Below are 18,573 nucleotides of genomic sequence, written 5' to 3'. Positions count from 1 at the left end.
TTGAAAACAATCATTAGTTATATATAATTCAGTATTATGTCTCTTGCTTTACTTTTGCTTGTAATGCATCCCAGATAAGAGGACATATTAAAGGAAAGAAAGTTCCGCACACAAAGAAGCATCCTGTGTATTCTAAAGAACGTATTTATTGTCTGTGTCTGATTCATACATTTTCTTGTTAGGGCTTCAGTTATGTTCTGCACATATCATGTACATTGAGAGGCAATATAGATGAGTAGGTAGCGGGGAAAGATTAGACAGTTGGAGAAGAGAATAGACAGATTCAGTGATCAATTATCACCTGTTACCTGTTCCCGGTTCTGAGGTCTCGCATTTTAAGGCTGCATATGACACAACATGTAATAAAGACGGTCTCCTCTCAGTGGAGAAATGCAGCCTACTTCACCCAAATTCTGAATAATCATCTGTTGCATCCTGTGTAAATTCCATTGCTCACTGGCCATTGGTTTAATTGTGCCTTTGCAGGTGATTGTGAACTTGTAAAGTCAGAAAATATCATTGTGTTTGTTGTCAAGTTGTTAACAGTCACAACAAAAATCAATTACATTAAGTGTAGCACTGAAAATGTCACCGCAGGATGTATAGTTTAAGCCAGACCGCTGTTTGTTCTCCTTAGGAGCCTGCAAATACTGTATTAGTTATTACCATTGAGGCTATTAAATCATCCATCCATCCTTTAACTTTTGTCTTGTTTGCTCTGTTTAAGTTATGGTTAGTCTTTTAGGATATGATCATATTTTTGTTCAACTATAGAACATCTCTTTTCATTTTGGTACAGTGGGAGCTGTGGAAACGATGGGACTATGACAAAAATAAGTCCTGGGCTCCTTTATTGTTTCACCCCTTACAGAGTCAGATATGTTTGTTTCTTGATACATGTATGTAAATATTCTCAATAAATCAAACAAAATATACCCAGACTCCAGCCATCCATTTTCTATAACAATTTAGCCTGAGCAAGGTCACGTGGGACTGGAGCCTAAGTAATATGACCATTAAATGAGTACACAAGTTTATTCAAAAATGTATAATGTGGAATTTGATAATGTGGTGTATGAGATTATAGACCTATACATACAACAGATATAGTCTTTAAAGGACTGAGGGTAACCATACTCGAACCTGTGATTTCCCCATTTTCCGGAAATTACTCCATTAGTCTCTAATTGCAAATAGGCTTAACTTCAGTCAGATGTATTTAAGTTAGCGTTTTGGTAAATGAGTAAATGGAAGGTTTCTGAAATTATTGTTATTATTATTTATGATTTGAATTATTAAATATTGGATATTGCTGCACTGAAAAACATGGTAGTTGACGTCAGAGACAGCCAATGAGCGAAGAGAGAGCGCTGTGTGTGTGTGTGTGTGTGTGTGTGTGTGTGTGTGTGTGTGTGTGTGTGTGTGTGTGTGTGTGTGTACCCCTAGTAGTCCCACCTGGATCAGTGCAGCTAGCTAGCTTGCTCCCCTCTGTTGTGCACGCGCCTTTTTGGGACTCTACTGCTGACGGATGGCGAGAATGCGGGGAAGACGCGCGTGACTCCCGCGGAACATCTCTTTCAAAATGTCTCCGGAGTCACCGCGCTGAAAGGAGGATCTCCAGCTAACGCCAATGACTTCACCGCTAAGCTCCTGTACTCAAAAGGTAACAACGACAACAACGCCTCACACACCTGCTGACAGCCGCAGCTATCACACAGCTGCACACATCTGCCGCCACACAGCTGTGTGCTTATCACTGCGTCAGTTTGGAGCAGTGTGCTCTGAGACTACAGTACATCAGGAAGCTAGCTAGCCTAGGCAGTGTACAATGTAACAACAACTCCCTCACAAATGTAATGTAAGGAAAAAATACTAACTAGTAACCCCAGAAGCACAGTAAATGAGGTCATGCTTATTTATCACCTAACCAAACGGTTCATTGTTGGCTTCTTAAGTCATCAAGTGTGTGTGTGTGTGTGTGTGTGTGTGTGTGTGTGTGTGTGTGTGCGTGTGTGCGTGCGTGCGTGCGTGCGTGCGTGTGTGTGTGTTCCGTAGCTTCTTACTAATCATCTTTCATTCATCATTCTGTATATTTTGATGGTTAAATGTGTTATTGTTATGGTTCAAGCAGACTTTGGTGTCACTCCTTTTCAATGCATCATCATCATCATTTAAAGGAGGTATGAAACTTGCTGATAATGCAGTTCTACTTCATGGCTGCATTCAGTGTGAATTACAATGTGGATGCACATTTACTCATCTGAATGATCTTCAATGGCTATTGTATTTTGCCACTGATGACTAGATCATATTTGCATGCAGCGTTCAAAGATGCACAAAGAAGGAAAGGGGGAAAGTAGACATAACCTGCTATATGCAGCTAAGACCATCTGCCCCCGTCTGTGACCGAAACCAAACAATATCACTCTTTTAATGTGTGACCATAGATGGGTCAATATGTTTTTCTATATGTGTTGTTTTTGTTGTTGTTGTAGTAGAATGCCGTCTTTATCAGAGCAGCTGCAAGAGGTTCGGAGTCGGGCTGAAGTCTGTCTATACTCCGGTGGGAGAGTGCTGGAGGTGCGTTCTGGTGTGATGGCCTTGGCTAATCTGCCTTTACCGCCCTGCTCCAAATATCGACACATAGCAGCTGAGACCATGGTTATAGAAAACAGCTTCGGGAGCAACAGGAAAGAGGTGAGAGAAAATAACCACTTTCATTCACATGGAGTCATTTCAATGTCAACTTCAAAAGGATCATCAAGCTGCTTGGAGATGCTCATGTTGCCTTTACCTTGGCAATTAGTTTCTCCTCAAAAAAACTCTCTTCTTCTCTTTCTCTTGTCCCTGTTCACTGTGGTGCACTGCATATAATGATACCAATCAGCACAGGGAGACCTTTTATCCATTCTCATCTCGCACAACAGTCCAGTTTTCCAGATCTTAGACATTTTGATATTGTTTGTATGTCTACTTGTGTCTAGTTTGCTCTTCTAACTGCTGCTTCTTTCAGACTCTTGCATCCCTCCAGCGATTGTCTACAGCACTGAACATTTTAGAGAAGTATGGCTGTAATTTGACAAATCCCAACAGACCCAAGTACTGGAGGACTGTCAAACACAACAACCCGGTTTTCAGGGCCACTGTTGATGCCATCCAGGTAATAAACACAAAAACACAAGCAGAATGGAATGTTGGCATGAGGTTTTGACTAGGAATTAACTGAAACAATGCACTGGAATGAAATTACATGAACAGAATGGAATCAATCTGGAGAATTGTTTTTACATTTCATTTCATTTTTCTTTCTTTCAGGGAGGACGGGCAGTGCTCTGTCTCTATGGTTACTCCAATCAGCTGCCAGATGGACTCAGCTTCCCCAATGATGTCACAGATCCTGATGTTGGTCGAGTTGCTGCAGTAACACTGGAAGTGATGAGTCTGAGAATGGAGCTAGAAATGCTTATTAAGGTGTGTGTAGATCCTGCTACCTGACAAATGTACATCACAGTCATAGCTTCGCGTAAGCTTTGTTTGTGAGCACCCAAGCCTGCTAAAGTCATAAAAGTCCTCTTTGCCCTGAAGTGTGCAGTAAATGGTGAAATAGTGGTAAAAAAAAGTCTCTCTCTCTTATGATCAGCTTGTATGTTTTGTTCATCCTTCATTTAGTTTGTCCTTAATTGTGTCATCAGAATCATTTAAAATGATAGTGATGCATATTCTTTCATTCCAGGAGGCTCATTCCCACCCTGAGTTCTATGAGAGAATTATTCCTGCACTGAGACATAAGGTACGAGCATCATAATGCACACATGATATTTTGATCTCTCCAAATAAACCTTCATTTTAAAGGCTAATGTTTAAAATGTAATGTCATACAAAAGCCTAGAAGAATTAATAGTGAATTCATTACGGAATGGAAGTAGCGGGCAGTGGTTGGAAGTAATTCAAACTTCATTGCTTCTGTCAGCAGATCATTTAGTCCCTTAATGAAGTCCCTTAGTTTTTGAGCTATGTAATTCTCTTTAACTGAAATTTCACAAATAATTGATCAATGCTAAAATAATTTATTGACTAAGTGTAATCCAGACACCTGGTTACAGAGCAGCCTGCTGTAAGTTACATTAGAGCCAATTATGTTTTTCTTTTCTTTGTTAGGGGTTGTCAATATGCTAATAAATTAAAGGAAAGATTTACTAGTGTTCATGATGTAATGTAACATAGCTATGTGAAATGTAATCCAGCTTTTAACCAGTCTTATCCTATGTTTAGGATGTTGGCCTCAACACTGATGCTGTGGTCTATCACTCCTCCTCCCCCTGCACATCATCCTCCCCCTCCTCTTCGGACCCATCAGAGTCCCTGACCAAGTCTCTGGGATTCCCCCTCTACCAGAACCCCCCCAGAGAGAGCAGGCACAGCCATTCCCTGTCCTTAAACCACCAGACTCCCAGGTCCATTCAGGTTTTCTCCACCACCTCCTCAACCAAACACTCAGGTGAGGAGGGAAACCACCTGTTAGTATTGTGTTTTGCCAAATGTTCCTACATACTTTGGTTCTTTAGTAGTATAATAAACCCACAAAGCACTTTTGTAAATGTGCATACCTTGTCTATCCAGTATTGAGTTATATTGGTTTACCATTATGTCAGGCTGAACAGTGTACTTGTAATTTGCATGGTCCATTACAGTTGATAATGTACACTTCAGATTTGTATTTGCTAATGTAGGAGATCGGAGTGTTTGGCATTATTTGGTGCAGTATATTTTTGTATCTCATTTCCAGAGAGCTGCACTATCTGTGGAATATTCAGTGTGTCCACCCACTGCATCACCTGCCGCCAAAGGCTATGCCCAGAATGTGACAGACTGTACCACTCCTACCCTGAGAGAGCCAATCACCATCGAACAACTGTAGCATCATCATCCAAAAGCAGAAACAGTCACAGGTCAGGTTCAAATACAGGATAATTGCAGGTTCACTGAATTGGATAGCAGTACTTGTATTTAGAAACTGTACAGTGTGAATGTTTTCTCTCCACCTCATCACAGTTCGTCTTCCTGGTGTTGCCTTCACTGCACTAAAGTCAACTCTATCAAAGATGTGCTGTGTGAAGACTGTGAACATCCTCGGATGGATTCAGCCAGCACTACAGCAGACAAAGCTCAGCCTGCAACGATGGCTGGTTGGTATGACCTCAGAGTGCAATGCACAGCTTCAAAAATGTATCCTCCTTTACCCACAGTACCTTCACCTACATCCTGTCTTTGAAAGAAAGTGGTGACGGTTCTGCCATCAAAACTAAAATCAAATAAATCTACTGTAAATATATTTCTCCTCTACCAATTTTATAGAATTGTTGTCCTCAGGAAGTAATGTGTGAACACATGCATGTGTTTGTCTGTGTGTGCTTCTCAGAGTGGCAGTGTAAGAGCTGCACTATGGTGAATGCAGCCAGCAGTATTTTATGTGAAGTGTGTGAACGGCCTCGATTGGCCACACGACCTCCTGTGACCCCATCACACCCTCCCATCACACCCCCCAGACCACCAGCGCCTGTATTAGGCATGCCTGGTGACCCGGACAGCCAGGTGGGTGTGTTTGTGTGTGTTTGTGTGTACGATGCAGAATTAGGAATTCTGTTGTTTTTTGGTGGGTCTTTCTTTCTTACTGTTGCTTCTTTTTCTGTCTGTCTGCTGTCTCTACACTCTCCTTCTCTGTGTCTCTCTTTCCAGTGGGTGTGCCAGTTCTGTACCTATCTGAACTATTCTCCAGCTACTGTGTGTGAAATGTGTGACCTGGCTCGCCCAGAGCCAGCACCCCTTCCTGTCAAGCTGCGCCCACCATCGCCTGTCAGGCGTGTCCCAGCACTTCCGATTCGCAGGAAAGAGCCATCCCCGGAGGATCTGGACTCATGGAGGCAGAGGTTGATGAAGGAGGAGGGGCTCAAGTTAATTCAACTTATTAGGGTAGTTATCTTCATCATTTGAGGTTATCTTCTAATGTAAACTAAATTGTATCAGCCACATGTAACACTGCCATCATGACGCCGAAACGTAACTGCAATGTCATCCATTTAAATGGTTGTGGTCTGAGCTCGGTAGATGTGCATATCTGCTTCATGAGTGATTTTGTGTTTTGTGTCTTGAAGGATGGGGAGAAGAAAGGAGTCAGCCCAGAGGAGGTGTACACAGGCATGCAGGTAGCCGGGGACACAAGCATCCTGTCCTACAAGTGGTTCAAGACAGAGCTACCTGTGCTGTTAGACCACATCCGCATCTTGGCAGCATCCTCCTCCTTTCATCCCATAGTTGACATGACAATCAAAGAGCACAAGGTGAGTGCTCAGTGTCTTCAGATTATTTTCTTTGATTTATCTCATACCAACCTTTTCATTTTGATGTAATGAATTGCATTTCACTGTATACTATGCTCTGCTGTTCTCACAAATGAAATGAAAACGTATTAATGGTTCACTCCATCTCACTTTTCTCATACTGATGTCTCGACATGTGATCAGAGCTGATCTGTTCTCTAGGAACTGTAGAGGAATGTGTTTTAGTCTATTCTCTCCTGTTTTGTTATGGTTATTTGGATTAAGTAAAATCCTTGGTGTGAGTGTGCTTTTCATTTTCCTCTAACACAGAGTGAATATTCTGGTGAAGATGCTGAGAATGAAGAGAGTCCTGCTGAAAAAGAAAGCATGGTACAACTCTCCAGGACAGAGGCCAAGCAGGCATGGTTGACTGCAGGGGGTGACACTGAGAGAGCTGCTAGACAAGCTCTTCAAGACAGACTCTGCAGGGTACAAATTAAAACCTATAAATATCTAGCCATAGACTGCATTACATTTGCATTAAATTATGATCTTTGTATATGTATACTGTTAGGTCAAGGAGTTGCTTTCACTGGGCTTCAGTGATGAGGCCCGTTGTCATGAGGTTTTGAGGCAGAGTGGAGGAGAAGTGAGAGGGGCCCTAGCTCTGCTGCAGCGTCCTCTTCTTGAGCCCTTCCATGAACGGATGTGGAGTGACGACCCTGAGCCTCCTGTGGACATCCATCACCCTGACAAGCAGGTAATGCCAAAATATCAATAGCAGTCTTCTGGTCTGGTTGGCGGAAGTTTTGACTGTAGAAAGTCAGTGTGTCATAAATTGTTCCTCTATGCCCCTGAAGTCAGGATACCAAAATGGGGGATATAAAGAAGAGCTTCAATGGAGTCCAACCTGGCCCGACGTGTACCATAATGTTTTCTGCCCAAAGCCGAACCAAACCCTAACTGAATTTGTGTTCATGTACAGTGTGAACAATGTGTCAGTACCAGTGTCCTAATTGGCCTAATAGGCTTCATGAATGAGCTGCAGTTATTGCTTCGCTTATTTAGTGTCGCTGTGTAGTTGATGTGATTTAAAGAAAGAAATGATCACATAAGATATCATTTATTTTGCCTTACTTAAAACAATTTGCCTTTGTGTCTTAAATGTTATAAAGGACAACTAAGATATGATCACACTTTCATTTCTAGCGCATTTGCCGGAGGTTGCTTGCAGTGTACGATCTTCCTAGCTGGGGCCGCTGTGAGCTGGCACTGTCGCTGCTTCAGGAGCACAGTGCCCCCTACTGCCTGGAGGATGTAGTGCAGGCTGTACGTGAGTCCCATGACAGGGAGTTTATCAAGAGGGTCCTTGCTAAAGAATGTCCCATCTGCCTCTCTGTCTACCCCCATAGTAAGGTACTGGCACATCATCTGTTGATTCAAACCACCCATCATATGCTTTGTGGACTGTGTATCCCGATTTTCCACTTTCTGTTATGCTCTTCTCCCTTAGATGCAGTCTCTGACATCGTGTCAGTGTTCAGTGTGTTGCGGCTGTTTCCAGCAGCACTTCACTATTGCCATAAGAGACAAACACATTAGAGACATGGTCTGTCCAGTCTGCTGGGAACCCGACATTAATGACCCTGAACACCTGAACAGTTACTTTTCTACTTTGGACATCCAGGTAAATAGGCTGGAAGGGGCAGAAGAAAATAGGAAAGAAACAACTGCAAACTTGCAGTCCAACAATGTACAGTCAATATTTGACTATATGACTGTGTGTTTTAGCTCAGAGAATGCCTGGAGCCAGATGTCTATGAGTTATTCCACAAGAAGCTGACTGAGCAGGCTCTCATCAAGGACCCCAAGTTCCTCTGGTGCTGTCATGTAAGTAAATGATGAGTAACTGTGGTCTTTATTTATCCGAAAACTTGTTTCAGTTGCAGTATTGTCAAAGTTCCAACTGAAAATGAGTATAATATAGTGACATAAACCAATGAAAACATGTTCTGACAGCCAGTATCAGAGCAGTGCTAAAATGGAATAGCCTTTTTAATGCATGTTTACAGACATTTGTAAGTAGAATTTATTTCTTTTTTATATTTCCTCTCCTTTCCTGTATTGTCTCCTCTCAGTGTTCATATGGATTCATCTATGATGGAGATCAGCTCAAGGTCACCTGCTTTCAGTGCCGAAATAGTTTCTGTGCTCAATGCAAAAAACCTGTAAGTGTTATGAACATTCAGTAATGTACAGGATTATTATTGCATTCCTTTAATCTGTTAACAGTGGAACATCTATATTTTCATATATTCCCTTTGCAGTGGGAGTCTCAGCATGCAGGTCTATCCTGTGAACAGTACCAGTCATGGAAGAGAGAAAATGATCCAGAGTATCAGAGACAGGGCTTGGCTGGATACCTCAGAGACAATGGCATCAGTGAGCACACACACACACTCACATGCACAAGATTACCTTTCTACTGTTTATGTAGCAACAGTTACTGAGGCTCTTCTTTCTTTGTCACTCCCTGCCTGATGTCTGATGTATCCTGTCTGTCCTCTCTTTCAGCCTGTCCTAACTGTCGCTTTCAGTACGCACTGTCTAAAGGAGGCTGCATGCATTTCTGCTGCTCTCAGTGTCGTTACCAGTTTTGCAGTGGCTGCAACAACCCTTTCCACACTGTAAGTCTGTAAAATTGCTTGTGCACCAAATAATGTCTTATTTGAATTTATCAAAGTATTACTCGGGATTATAGTAAATGAATTACAATGTTTAATACAGTAACTGTGACTGATGGGAATCCTGTATAATGCCAGCTCTGCATTTCAGATGAATTCTGTTAAACTTTGTATTGCACTTCACTGCAGATTTCAAAAGGTTTCCAATGTTTAAATATGCAAACCTGAGCAATTACAATTCCTAAACACATATTAAAAACCAAAATTGTTTCTTCTTCTCTTCCTTTAATCCAGACGTGTGCAGTGGATGAATGCAGTGTATCTGGACTCCACGCCCATCATCCTAGAGACTGTCTGTTCTATCTAAGAGACTGGGAGCCGGCCAGATTGCAGGCTTTACTACAGGTACACACACACACACACTCAAACACAGAATTTGATAGCAACACATCATTTTAATTCTTTCGTCACAGAATTAGAAAATGTAATTTCCCATCCTAAAAAGGTTTTGGACAGTCATGGCAACTTTTTTATACTATGATTTTACACCATGATGACCATAACTGTGATTGATTACAATAATTCTTTGTTTTTGTGGTTGTGTAGAGTAATGAAGTGGCCTTCAACACTGAACCTCCTCCTGGAACACAGACAGGTAGGACTTGTCTCTTTACATGACAAAATAAAATATCACTTGATTGATGTTTGATCCGGTTATGTATGTCTTCTTCACCCTTCTACTTTAAGGTCTGTGTGGCGTGATCGAGCAGAAGGACGAGGGAGGGCAGCAACCGGACCTAGCCTGCGGAGCTCAAACCCGACCTGGACATGCTGGCCTCTGCGAGTATGACAAACAACTTCACTCACTGTTATCAGCTGCGTGAAATGTGGTGTGTGTGCATCACACTGACATGAATGGTAACATTTGTCTCCAGGAAGCATTACCGTGAGTACCTTGTGAGCCTGATCAACTGCCACTCTGTCGACCCAGCACCGCTCTTCAGTGCCAGTGAGCTGTTGTTGGCCTGCAGAAGATACAAAGTGGATGACGCACGCAGGGACGAAGAGGATGGCTTCACCTACTACAGCCGACTACTTGAGGTGAAACTTTATTATATATATACATTATATTTAGTAATTATTTAGATAAGAAATACAAAATATAATGTGTGTAGATTTTAAGGGTGTGGAGCCAAACTAACAACCATCTGTCATCTGTTTCCAGAAACTGATGGATGAAATACCGCTTGGTGATAAGGTCCCACGCAAGAAATGAGCACACGCCTCAACTGTTGGAGAAGCATGAACAGCTGAAGGAGTCCACAGAAAACAACATCACTGCTTCACAACATCATGTATTTAATCGTGTTAAATGAAATCCAATATTTCTGTTGTTCATCTGTCAGTGTTTTATTTGTGTGCAAAGTGTTTTTATGCATGTGTAAATTGTATAAATTTAAAGTTTGTTGCCGTGGAGATAACACCCTCACACAAGAGAGTACAGCATCATACTTGTTGGCATTTGACTGAAACATCTTGCGCAGCCCTGATCATAACTCATTGTAGCAAAACCAGCAGCTAGCCATCTGAGGTTCTGCAATGATGACATTATCCTTATTTTGTTCTACAACACGTTTGTAAAAGCTGCACAGGCAGAACAGACAAAAGACTGTTCTTAAGGACTATACTGCTGTAGCACAACCTGTGAAGCATCCTTGGGCCTCAACACCACCACAAAGTTATAGAGTTGTTACCCCCTCTTACACAGTATCTGTCTGCTGCATTGTCATTTTCTTAAGTATGATCTTTATTCGGGGGTCTTTAGATGAAATGTTTTACGCTGTACGTGTTTTGCTGTTGCTGCTTATCTTCCAGTGCATGTTTGAAATGTAACAAGACTTCCAAATGCATTATAATTAAGTTTAGGTCCAAGGTTGATCATGAGGCCTGAATTGAAAATGGCTGCGACTCCGCCTCCTCTGCCGTCGTCACAAGGAATGTGAGTATTAACATGAGTGAGGGAGGAGGATTCATTTCCAGTAAGACAGAATAAATTGATATGATTGTCTGAAATAGTCTGTTCTCCTATTTTGTTGTGCTATTGCGAACATTGCTTTAAGTTTTATTAAATGTTCATGTTTGACTCCTCTTCTGTTTATCAAAGGTTAAAGGCAGAGGAATTCTAGAGATGTTTACCCAAATGCACGCTACATCCGCCCAGCTGGAGTTTATTGGGGGGTTTCTCACTCTGCATTTCAGTGCTTTACGTCCCTCAGTCTTCCTCTTCAGTAGTCTCCTCCTCCTCACCTGACACAGGCCAGAATTCTCCGCTCCTCATCCCGGTAACAGCATGGTACAGAGTACAGCTTGCTACAACATGCTAGTCTCCTCAGAGGATACGGCTCCCCAGACAATCACTGACCCGCTGCCAGACTTCCTTCTTACAGCTCTGTCCAACTCTCCCTGTGTTCCATTAAGCTTTTTGAGCAGTGTAGTATACGTGACGATGGTGCGCCATCTGCAGGTCAAGCGTGAACACAACAGCATTTTCCTCACATTATGTGGAAGGGACAATGTCAAGAGGAGAATATGTGTCTGAGGGAAAGGAGAAAGGTGGAATGCTATAAATAAAATGTAGCCCGTATTTGCTCGGTGCTGTCCATGGTGCTTAAATGTTGGACTTTCGAAACCGCTGAGGATGCTGGGGGAGCTGTCCATGGTGCTGAATACTGGGTTAGGCTGCCTTCGCCACAGTTTTAGTGTCAGCGAGAGGAAGAGAGATGTTTCCTCTGACACAGAACTGTTCCTCCTCACAAGAGCCTTTAGGCTGAAGTGAAGCTCCTCCTTGTGCTCTGTAGGAGAGAGAGAGAGGGAGAGAGGGGGGGGGGGGGGGGGGGGGGGGGCGGGAGAGAGAGGTGATGTCATAGTTTTTTGGTCTGTGCCATGGAAGAAGCGGATGGCTGCAGCGTTCCTCCTTTTCTTTCGCGTCGCATTCTTATCTACGCTTCCTGCTTCTTCAGCACCCAGTGTCTCAATCAGAATTCATTCAGGTAGGCTATCGGCAAAAGCCAGCAACCTTCCTGTAGGTTGGATATGAGCGGATCATCGACTAAACGATACGTCTGATGAACACCGGGCCCGGCACTGGACTACATTCAGTCTTTATTTTTGTCTTTATTTTGTATTATGACCAGGCGTCACTGTAGAGGAGCGAGTCCTGCCCAGAAAGGAGGAGTAGGAGAGACACGCAGAAGAAGGGTGTCGACGGAGAGAGAAGGAAGGGGTAGAAGAGAAGAGGAGGGGAGGAAAAGAGGAGCAATTATAGAATAATATTACAAGCTCCTAATAATGGCGGCTAAGTCGGACGGGGTCCTCAAGATGAAGAAGAGCGACGTGGCCTTCACCCCTTTGCAGAACTCCGAGCACTCCGGCTCGGTGCAGGGGCTCCACCCGGGCGGCCAGCCAGACTCTGCGGGTACCGGGGACATGGATTTTGCAAACGGGGAGTCGCGGTGCTGCGGCGGGGGAGGCTCCAATTCAACGTGCCTTCCGCTGGGCAGGGAGCAGCAGAAGTACACGCTGTGGGACTGCCTGTGGATCGTAGCTGCAGTGGCGGTCTATCTGGCCGACGTGGGCACTGACGTGTGGCTGTCGGTCGACTACTACCTCCGGCGTGAATACTGGTGGTTCGGCCTGACGCTCTTCTTCGTGGTGCTGGGCTCTTTCTCCGTCCAGCTCTTCAGCTTCAGATGGTTCGTCCACGATTTCAGCACGGAGGACGGGGCGGAATCGAGCGCCGACTGCTCTCACGTGGACGGGAATAAGCTGCTGAGCGGCTCCACTTCCCACGGCGACGTTACCGCTCAGCATCACCCGACCACGCCGCAGAGACAGGCGTCGACCGCCAGCAAGAACACCACGACCAACAGCACCGCAAGCACCGCGGCGGGGAGCAGGAGTCGAAAACGAGCGGCCTCTTACTCCTTCTGCGTCTGGTTTGGCCAGTGTGTAATTCATATCCTCCAGTTGGGCCAGATATGGAGGTAAGGAGGCCTCTGTGTGTGTGTGTGTGTGTGTGTGTCTGTGTGTGTGACCTCTGCTGTAGCTGCCATCTTTAGCTGCCTGCTCTGATCAGACATGAAGTCATATGTGTGTGTGAGTCTTTCCCCGCAAAGCAACTTTCTTTATTTTGCTTCTCGTGGTCACAAACATCACACTGACTAGATGATGTGAGATGCTTCACCCTTAGCTTTAAATGGAGCTTAGGGGTTTCACAGGGGAGCACCTCTCTCTCTCTCTCTCTCTCTCTCTCTCGCTCTCTCTCCTCACACCAACTAGAGGTGTGTTCACTAGAGCACATCACATGCTGAAGAGTCCTGTTCTGATGAAGAGAGTTATTGAGTTGAGTCTGGATCCCACGCTTCAGTAAGGAAACTCCCTCCTCACCATCACATGGACTGACCTTTGAACCTTAAATACCTTAAAATGGATCTGCAACCTGATATAATACACATTAGTATTGTTAGACTCGCTCTCTCTCTCTCTCTCTCTCTCTCTCTCTCTCTCTCACACTCACACTCACACTCACACTCACACACACACACACACACACACACACACACACACACACACACACACTCTCCAGTGAACATCAGGTCTATATATATTTACATCAGTACGTTCAGGCCTACACAGCTGGAGCATAAATGTCCATGTGGTGTGTGTGTGTGTGTATACATGTTTGAGAAAAGGAATACCTGTGTTAACCAAACAAACCCACTCAGATTAAACTAAACACTGTGATCTCTGAAGAGAAACAACATGGAACAGAATGTAAGCGATCATTATGATTATGATTCAGCTGCTGCTCAGTTGATTGATGAATAGTTTCTGCTCCAGTGACTGAGCTGTTCAGTGTGAGGCATTGCTCCTAATGACCTGTGATATAAATCCGTTGGGACAGACGAACATATTTCTCAAAAGTGAACAGTAATGGGAGTATTGATCTTAGCGCAGACAAATCAGGCAATCAATACATTGTTGTTTTCCAATTGAGCGTTGGAGTGTGTCAAACATTTCAGCGGTTAATGTGCAGCATCGCCACGAGCTAGGAATTTGTCAAGTTTAGTCTTCTCATTAGATGTGGAGTCATCAGATACCAGATGTTTCAGCTGATCTGTGGGTGATGACAGTGAAAGAAACTTTATTTATAGAGTTCCAAATCACAACAACATTTATCTGAAGGCGCTTTACATACAGAGCTTTGATTCTCCTGTTTACTATAAATATGAATCTGTATCACCTTCACAAAACATAGCATATTTCAAAATAAAAGCCCTTTGAGATCCTTGTATGTTGTATCTGTGTAATCATGATGGGGGTGTTTGTGATTGACCTTCAGTCAGATCCAGCCCGGTGTAAAGCTCTGACCTGATCTAACTGCCTCTCATCCTTAAGGGTTCTTGAACTGCTCTGAGTCTGAACCTGTAAACGGGCGATGGTCCCTGAAAGAATGAGATCACCGGCACAAGAGGCTGCTGAAAGGAAACGAGTGTCTGGGGGAGGAGGAGGACACTTGGAGGAGGAGTTCTCCTCTTCTGGCACAGTAAAGAGGCTCCATGCCAATAAAGGACTGGAAATATATTTAGGTTTTTGTGGCGAATATTGAGGTCACCAGCATTCATGACTGAAGATTCATCAAAGGTGTGAAATGTGATGAAAGCAGCAACTCTCAACATTCTGGGTTTGTGCTCCATGGCAGGCCCGTCTGTCACTCTCTGATCTGTTACTATGACGTCACACTGACTCAGCATTGTCTCCATGAATAAGCAGGGACGTCGTGAAAACGTCAAGGGATTAGTTTTGTAGATTTTGATGATATGACTTCAAGATGAGACTTTAAGGTTTGCATATCTGCTCACACAGTTTTATGCAAATTGTTGCAAAGTTCCTGTTTGAATCCACAAGGAGGCTCCTCTCTGGAGGAGACATGGGTGAGCAAACACAAGACAATCTGCTGTTATTAGACACACACTCCCTTCTTCTCTTCTCTGCTGTGTCTGATTGGAGAGATCAGCTCCGGCTGATCAGACAGCATCATAACAATGTGAGTGTGATTAAATGTGAACAAACAAATAACCCATCAAGATTTGATTGAGTTTGATTCATCATCCGCTTAATATAAGTGAGTGTGTTCAAACGAGGGCCTACAGGAGGCCAGTATACACACAGATACACTCCAGCTGCTGTGATGGCTGTGATGGCATGTGGACACACTGATCTGACTGTGATGGACGTGGAGACCACATGGCAGAGAGAGAGGAGCTGACTTATCAAACACACATCCATCTGTGACTTTATGAGAAATGTTTCAACCTTGCTTTCAACCAGCCGTGTGTGTGTGTGTGTGTGTGTGTGTGTGTGTGTGTGTGTGTGTGTGTGTGTGTGTGTGTGTGGTGTTGATGATTGTGTTCCAACAGCTGTTGATTCAGCCACAGTAAAGAAACATCATCAGGAAAGCCCACCTGTTATAAATATTTCATACTGTGCAGTGTGTGTGTGTGTGTGCAGCTTGTCTAGCTTTTGCATTATTTATAGCCTCAGTCCCAGAGTGAGAGAGAGAGAGAGAGAGAGAGAGCTGTAGGTTCTGTAACACATCCAAGCTGCTAATGTTTGCTCTTCCCAAAACAAGTTATTAGAGAAGCCAGAGGCAGTCAAAGGGTTAATGTGTCTGTATCTGTCCATCATTAAGCAGTCGGTGTTAAAAGGAGCCATGCTGATGGATTTCCTTCACTTACAGACTCACATGACTGGCCTCCTTTGTGAGCTGAGTGTATCTTGCTCACCTGTGTGTTTCCTCCCCCCTGCATGTTCACCTTCCCTCCGTTCCCTCTCAGGTATCTCCACACCATCTACCTTGGCGTGCGGAGTCGTCAGAGCGCTGAGACCGAGCGCTGGCGCTACCACTGGAGGATGGTCTACCAGTTTGCTGATGTGAGCATGCTCCACCTGCTCGCCACTTTTCTGGAGAGCGCACCTCAGCTGGTGCTGCAGCTGTGCATCATCATACAAACACACAAGCTACAGGCTGTGCAAGGTAGCATCTACACACACACACACACACACACATCTACTGCTGTTCTCATTCTGTTTACTGTTACTGTTGAAGTGAAGACGTGTACACATAACAAAAACATGGATGTTGCATTAAAAGTGGGCGAAATCTTGTTTATATGTTGGGGTGAGGGGTTAAAATGTGTGTGTGTGTGTGTGTGTGTTGTAGGGATGACTGCTGCTGCCTCTCTGGTGTCTCTGGCCTGGGCCCTGGCTTCCTACCAGAAGGCCCTGCGAGACTCCCGGGATGATAAGAAGCCCATCAGCTACCTGGCTGTGATCATTCAGTTCTGCTGGCACTTCTTCACCATCGCAGCCCGGGTGATCACCTTCGCCCTCTTCGCCTCGGTGTTTCAGCTCTACTTTGGCATCTTCATCGTGCTGCACTGGTGCATCATGACCTTCTGGATCGTCCACTGTGAGACGGACTTCTGCATCAGCAAGTGGGAGGAGATTGTGTTTGACATGGTGGTGGGCATCGTCTACATCTTCTCCTGGTTTAATGTCAAGGAGGGACGGACAAGGTGAGGAGTTCAGGCTTTTCTTAAGTGTCTCCACTATCTGTGTGTTTACATCTCATACCACTCTCAGCCAAGGATCAAGCAGGCAGTGGGCTTGGAGGAAACTAACTTAGAGAACTGTTTCAAAAAGACTAAGACAGGAGAGAGAGGGTTATGTTTCATGTTTTCTAGCTTTACACTCCATGATGTCATTGGTTTGTGTCTTCTCTCTGTGCAGGTGTCGTCTTTTCATCTATTATCTGGTGATCCTGGCGGAGAACGCTGCTCTCAGTGCTCTGTGGTATCTCTACCGCTCTCAGCACGCCACCGACGCCTTTGCCGTGCCGGCGCTCTGCGTCATCTTCAGCAGTTTCCTGACCGGTGTGGTCTTCATGCTCATGTACTATGCCTTCTTCCATCCCAACGGTCCACGCTTTGGACGCTCGCCAAGCGGTCAGGGCCTGGACCTGGACCCCACCGCTCAGTTCTCCACGTTGCCATCAGACGGAGCCACCAACTCCCTGCGCTCCAACAGAGGAGCCACGGCAACGCTGGAGCGCGACGCAGGGAAGTTCTCCGAGCGAGACGGATGCATGCCGGTGTTCCAAGTCCGACCCGTGGTGCCGTCCACGCCGTCCTCTCGCGCTCCACGCATCGACGAGACCGTCATTAAGATTGACCTTTGTAGGAACCGCTATCCGGCCTGGGAGCGTCACGTCCTGGACCGCAGTATACGGAAAGCCATCCTGGCCGTAGATTGCTCCTCGACTCCTCCACGGCTGCAGTACAAAGATGACGCCTTGGTGCAGGAGAGACTGGAATACGAGACCACGTTGTAGTTCCGTCCTGCTGTAATCACATCCAGTACAGGTGTGTGTGAGGGAGAAGATACTGGGTTGGGTGCAATGTGGTCCTACCATCAGACGAACAGCGACAGGAACTGTGGCAATAAGCATCTGTTACACCCAACAATCTCATTTTGTCATCTCTCAGTAACCCCGTATGGTTCTTTCTTTTTCTATTATTGGCATCGGTGTTGGCCAGGAACCAAACCTGTGCCCGCTGTTGGAATGCGGCCGGGCTCTCCAAAGACCTCTGATCCATGTGCGGGGGTTGTTGCTGTCACGTTGACGTGCCCTCACCAAGGAAACTCCTGAAACTCCTCACCGGAATGATTCAACACCAGGCTGGAACGTCCACAAGAGGGCGCCGCACTGTTCAGATCTGGAGAAGTGTGTGCCCGCTTTCATCCGCAGGGGTTCTGATCAGATGGCCTCACTCTAACGACTCACACTTTCCCTGTGTGGCTCAGTAACTATACTTAGAAATTATCTTACTCCAGACAGAATTCTCTAGACTAACTGCTTCACTTCTTGATTCACTTCAGTAGGAACTTGAATCTGTCCTTACTGTGTTACTGTGCTGGTTTCCTAATGTTTGCCACATCGCAACACACACACACACACACACACACGCACACACACACACACACACACACACACACACACACACCAGGGTGGGGGCGTTCTCTACATTCTGTCACCACCATTCATGTTCTCCTAGTGCCAAAAAAAAGTTCTCCTACCTTTTTGGGGATTGTGGAACGCCCAATAAACGGAGACTCAGACAGATTCTCTCTCTCTCTGGCCAAACACGGCTCCTGGATAACTGTGGCCTCAACTAGAAGAGTTAGGGAACGAGTCAAACAGGAAGGAAACTACATTAAGGAAACGATCAAAGTAGCAACTACTCAGCAAGTCTGTTGTGTGTACATCAGCACAATCTTGGGGGAAAAAAGACAGACAGGAAAGGGAGGGAACCTCGGATCGACGCGACCCTCTAGTGTCGATCCTCTCTCTCTCTCTCTCTCTCTCTCTCTCTCTCCTGAAAGAAGTCAAACTCACACAATGCCAAGAACAAACTCTTCCTGGCAGCTCAACTCAGCCTCATACAGCAAGC

The 18,573-nt window shown here is 44.9% G+C and overlaps 2 protein-coding genes across 3 annotated transcripts; both read left to right on the top strand.

Moving 5' to 3' along the window:
- Window positions 1-2,499: 2,499 nt before the first annotated feature.
- On the top strand, window positions 2,500-10,570 carry rnf31 (ring finger protein 31). The gene is made up of 23 exons (XM_076162373.1): window positions 2,500-2,697; window positions 3,014-3,160; window positions 3,316-3,471; window positions 3,734-3,790; window positions 4,273-4,498; window positions 4,787-4,949; window positions 5,053-5,186; window positions 5,420-5,592; window positions 5,737-5,970; window positions 6,153-6,349; window positions 6,650-6,806; window positions 6,892-7,077; window positions 7,527-7,733; window positions 7,831-8,004; window positions 8,109-8,207; window positions 8,456-8,545; window positions 8,645-8,759; window positions 8,892-9,004; window positions 9,296-9,406; window positions 9,608-9,656; window positions 9,749-9,845; window positions 9,937-10,102; window positions 10,227-10,570. The coding sequence occupies exons 1-23, from the start codon at window positions 2,500-2,502 to the stop codon at window positions 10,275-10,277; spliced, it is 3,300 nt and encodes a 1,099-aa protein (XP_076018488.1). The 3' UTR covers window positions 10,278-10,570.
- Window positions 10,571-12,349: 1,779 nt separating this feature from the next.
- Window positions 12,350-17,455, top strand: xkr4 (XK related 4). 2 transcript variants are annotated; one of them, XM_076162339.1, is made up of 4 exons: window positions 12,350-13,044; window positions 15,898-16,097; window positions 16,284-16,638; window positions 16,853-17,455. In XM_076162339.1, exons 1-4 carry the CDS (start codon window positions 12,350-12,352, stop codon window positions 17,451-17,453), a joined length of 1,851 nt encoding a protein of 616 aa, XP_076018454.1. In that variant the 3' UTR covers window positions 17,454-17,455. The 2 variants fall into 2 exon arrangements, with proteins under 2 accessions (XP_076018454.1, XP_076018456.1); XM_076162341.1 differs by lacking the exon at window positions 16,284-16,638 and having other exon boundaries at window positions 16,852-17,455.
- The last annotated feature ends 1,118 nt before the right edge of the window (window positions 17,456-18,573 follow it).

This window comes from Genypterus blacodes, unplaced genomic scaffold (assembly GCF_046128005.1).
Source record: "Genypterus blacodes isolate CSIRO-AG114 ecotype Tasmania unplaced genomic scaffold, CSIRO-AGI_Gbla_v1 ptg000120l_1, whole genome shotgun sequence".
In the NCBI taxonomy this organism is placed as follows: domain Eukaryota; kingdom Metazoa; phylum Chordata; class Actinopteri; order Ophidiiformes; family Ophidiidae; genus Genypterus; species Genypterus blacodes.
Note: the sequence above shows the minus strand (reverse complement) of the source record. Positions and strands in the feature narration are given on the sequence as shown.

Excerpts from the sequence above, each read along its gene's own strand:
- xkr4 (XM_076162339.1), top strand. The coding sequence starts at position 12,350 with ATGGCGGCTAAGTCGGACGGGGTCCTCAAGATGAAGAAGAGCGACGTG. Across the intron at positions 13,045-15,897 it reads CAGTTGGGCCAGATATGGAG|GTATCTCCACACCATCTACC; the intron begins GTAAGGAGGCCT and ends GTTCCCTCTCAG. Across the intron at positions 16,098-16,283 it reads CAAGCTACAGGCTGTGCAAG|GGATGACTGCTGCTGCCTCT; the intron begins GTAGCATCTACA and ends TGTGTGTTGTAG.
- rnf31 (XM_076162373.1), top strand. The coding sequence starts at position 2,500 with ATGCCGTCTTTATCAGAGCAGCTGCAAGAGGTTCGGAGTCGGGCTGAA. Across the intron at positions 3,161-3,315 it reads CCACTGTTGATGCCATCCAG|GGAGGACGGGCAGTGCTCTG; the intron begins GTAATAAACACA and ends TCTTTCTTTCAG. Across the intron at positions 10,103-10,226 it reads ACTACAGCCGACTACTTGAG|AAACTGATGGATGAAATACC; the intron begins GTGAAACTTTAT and ends ATCTGTTTCCAG.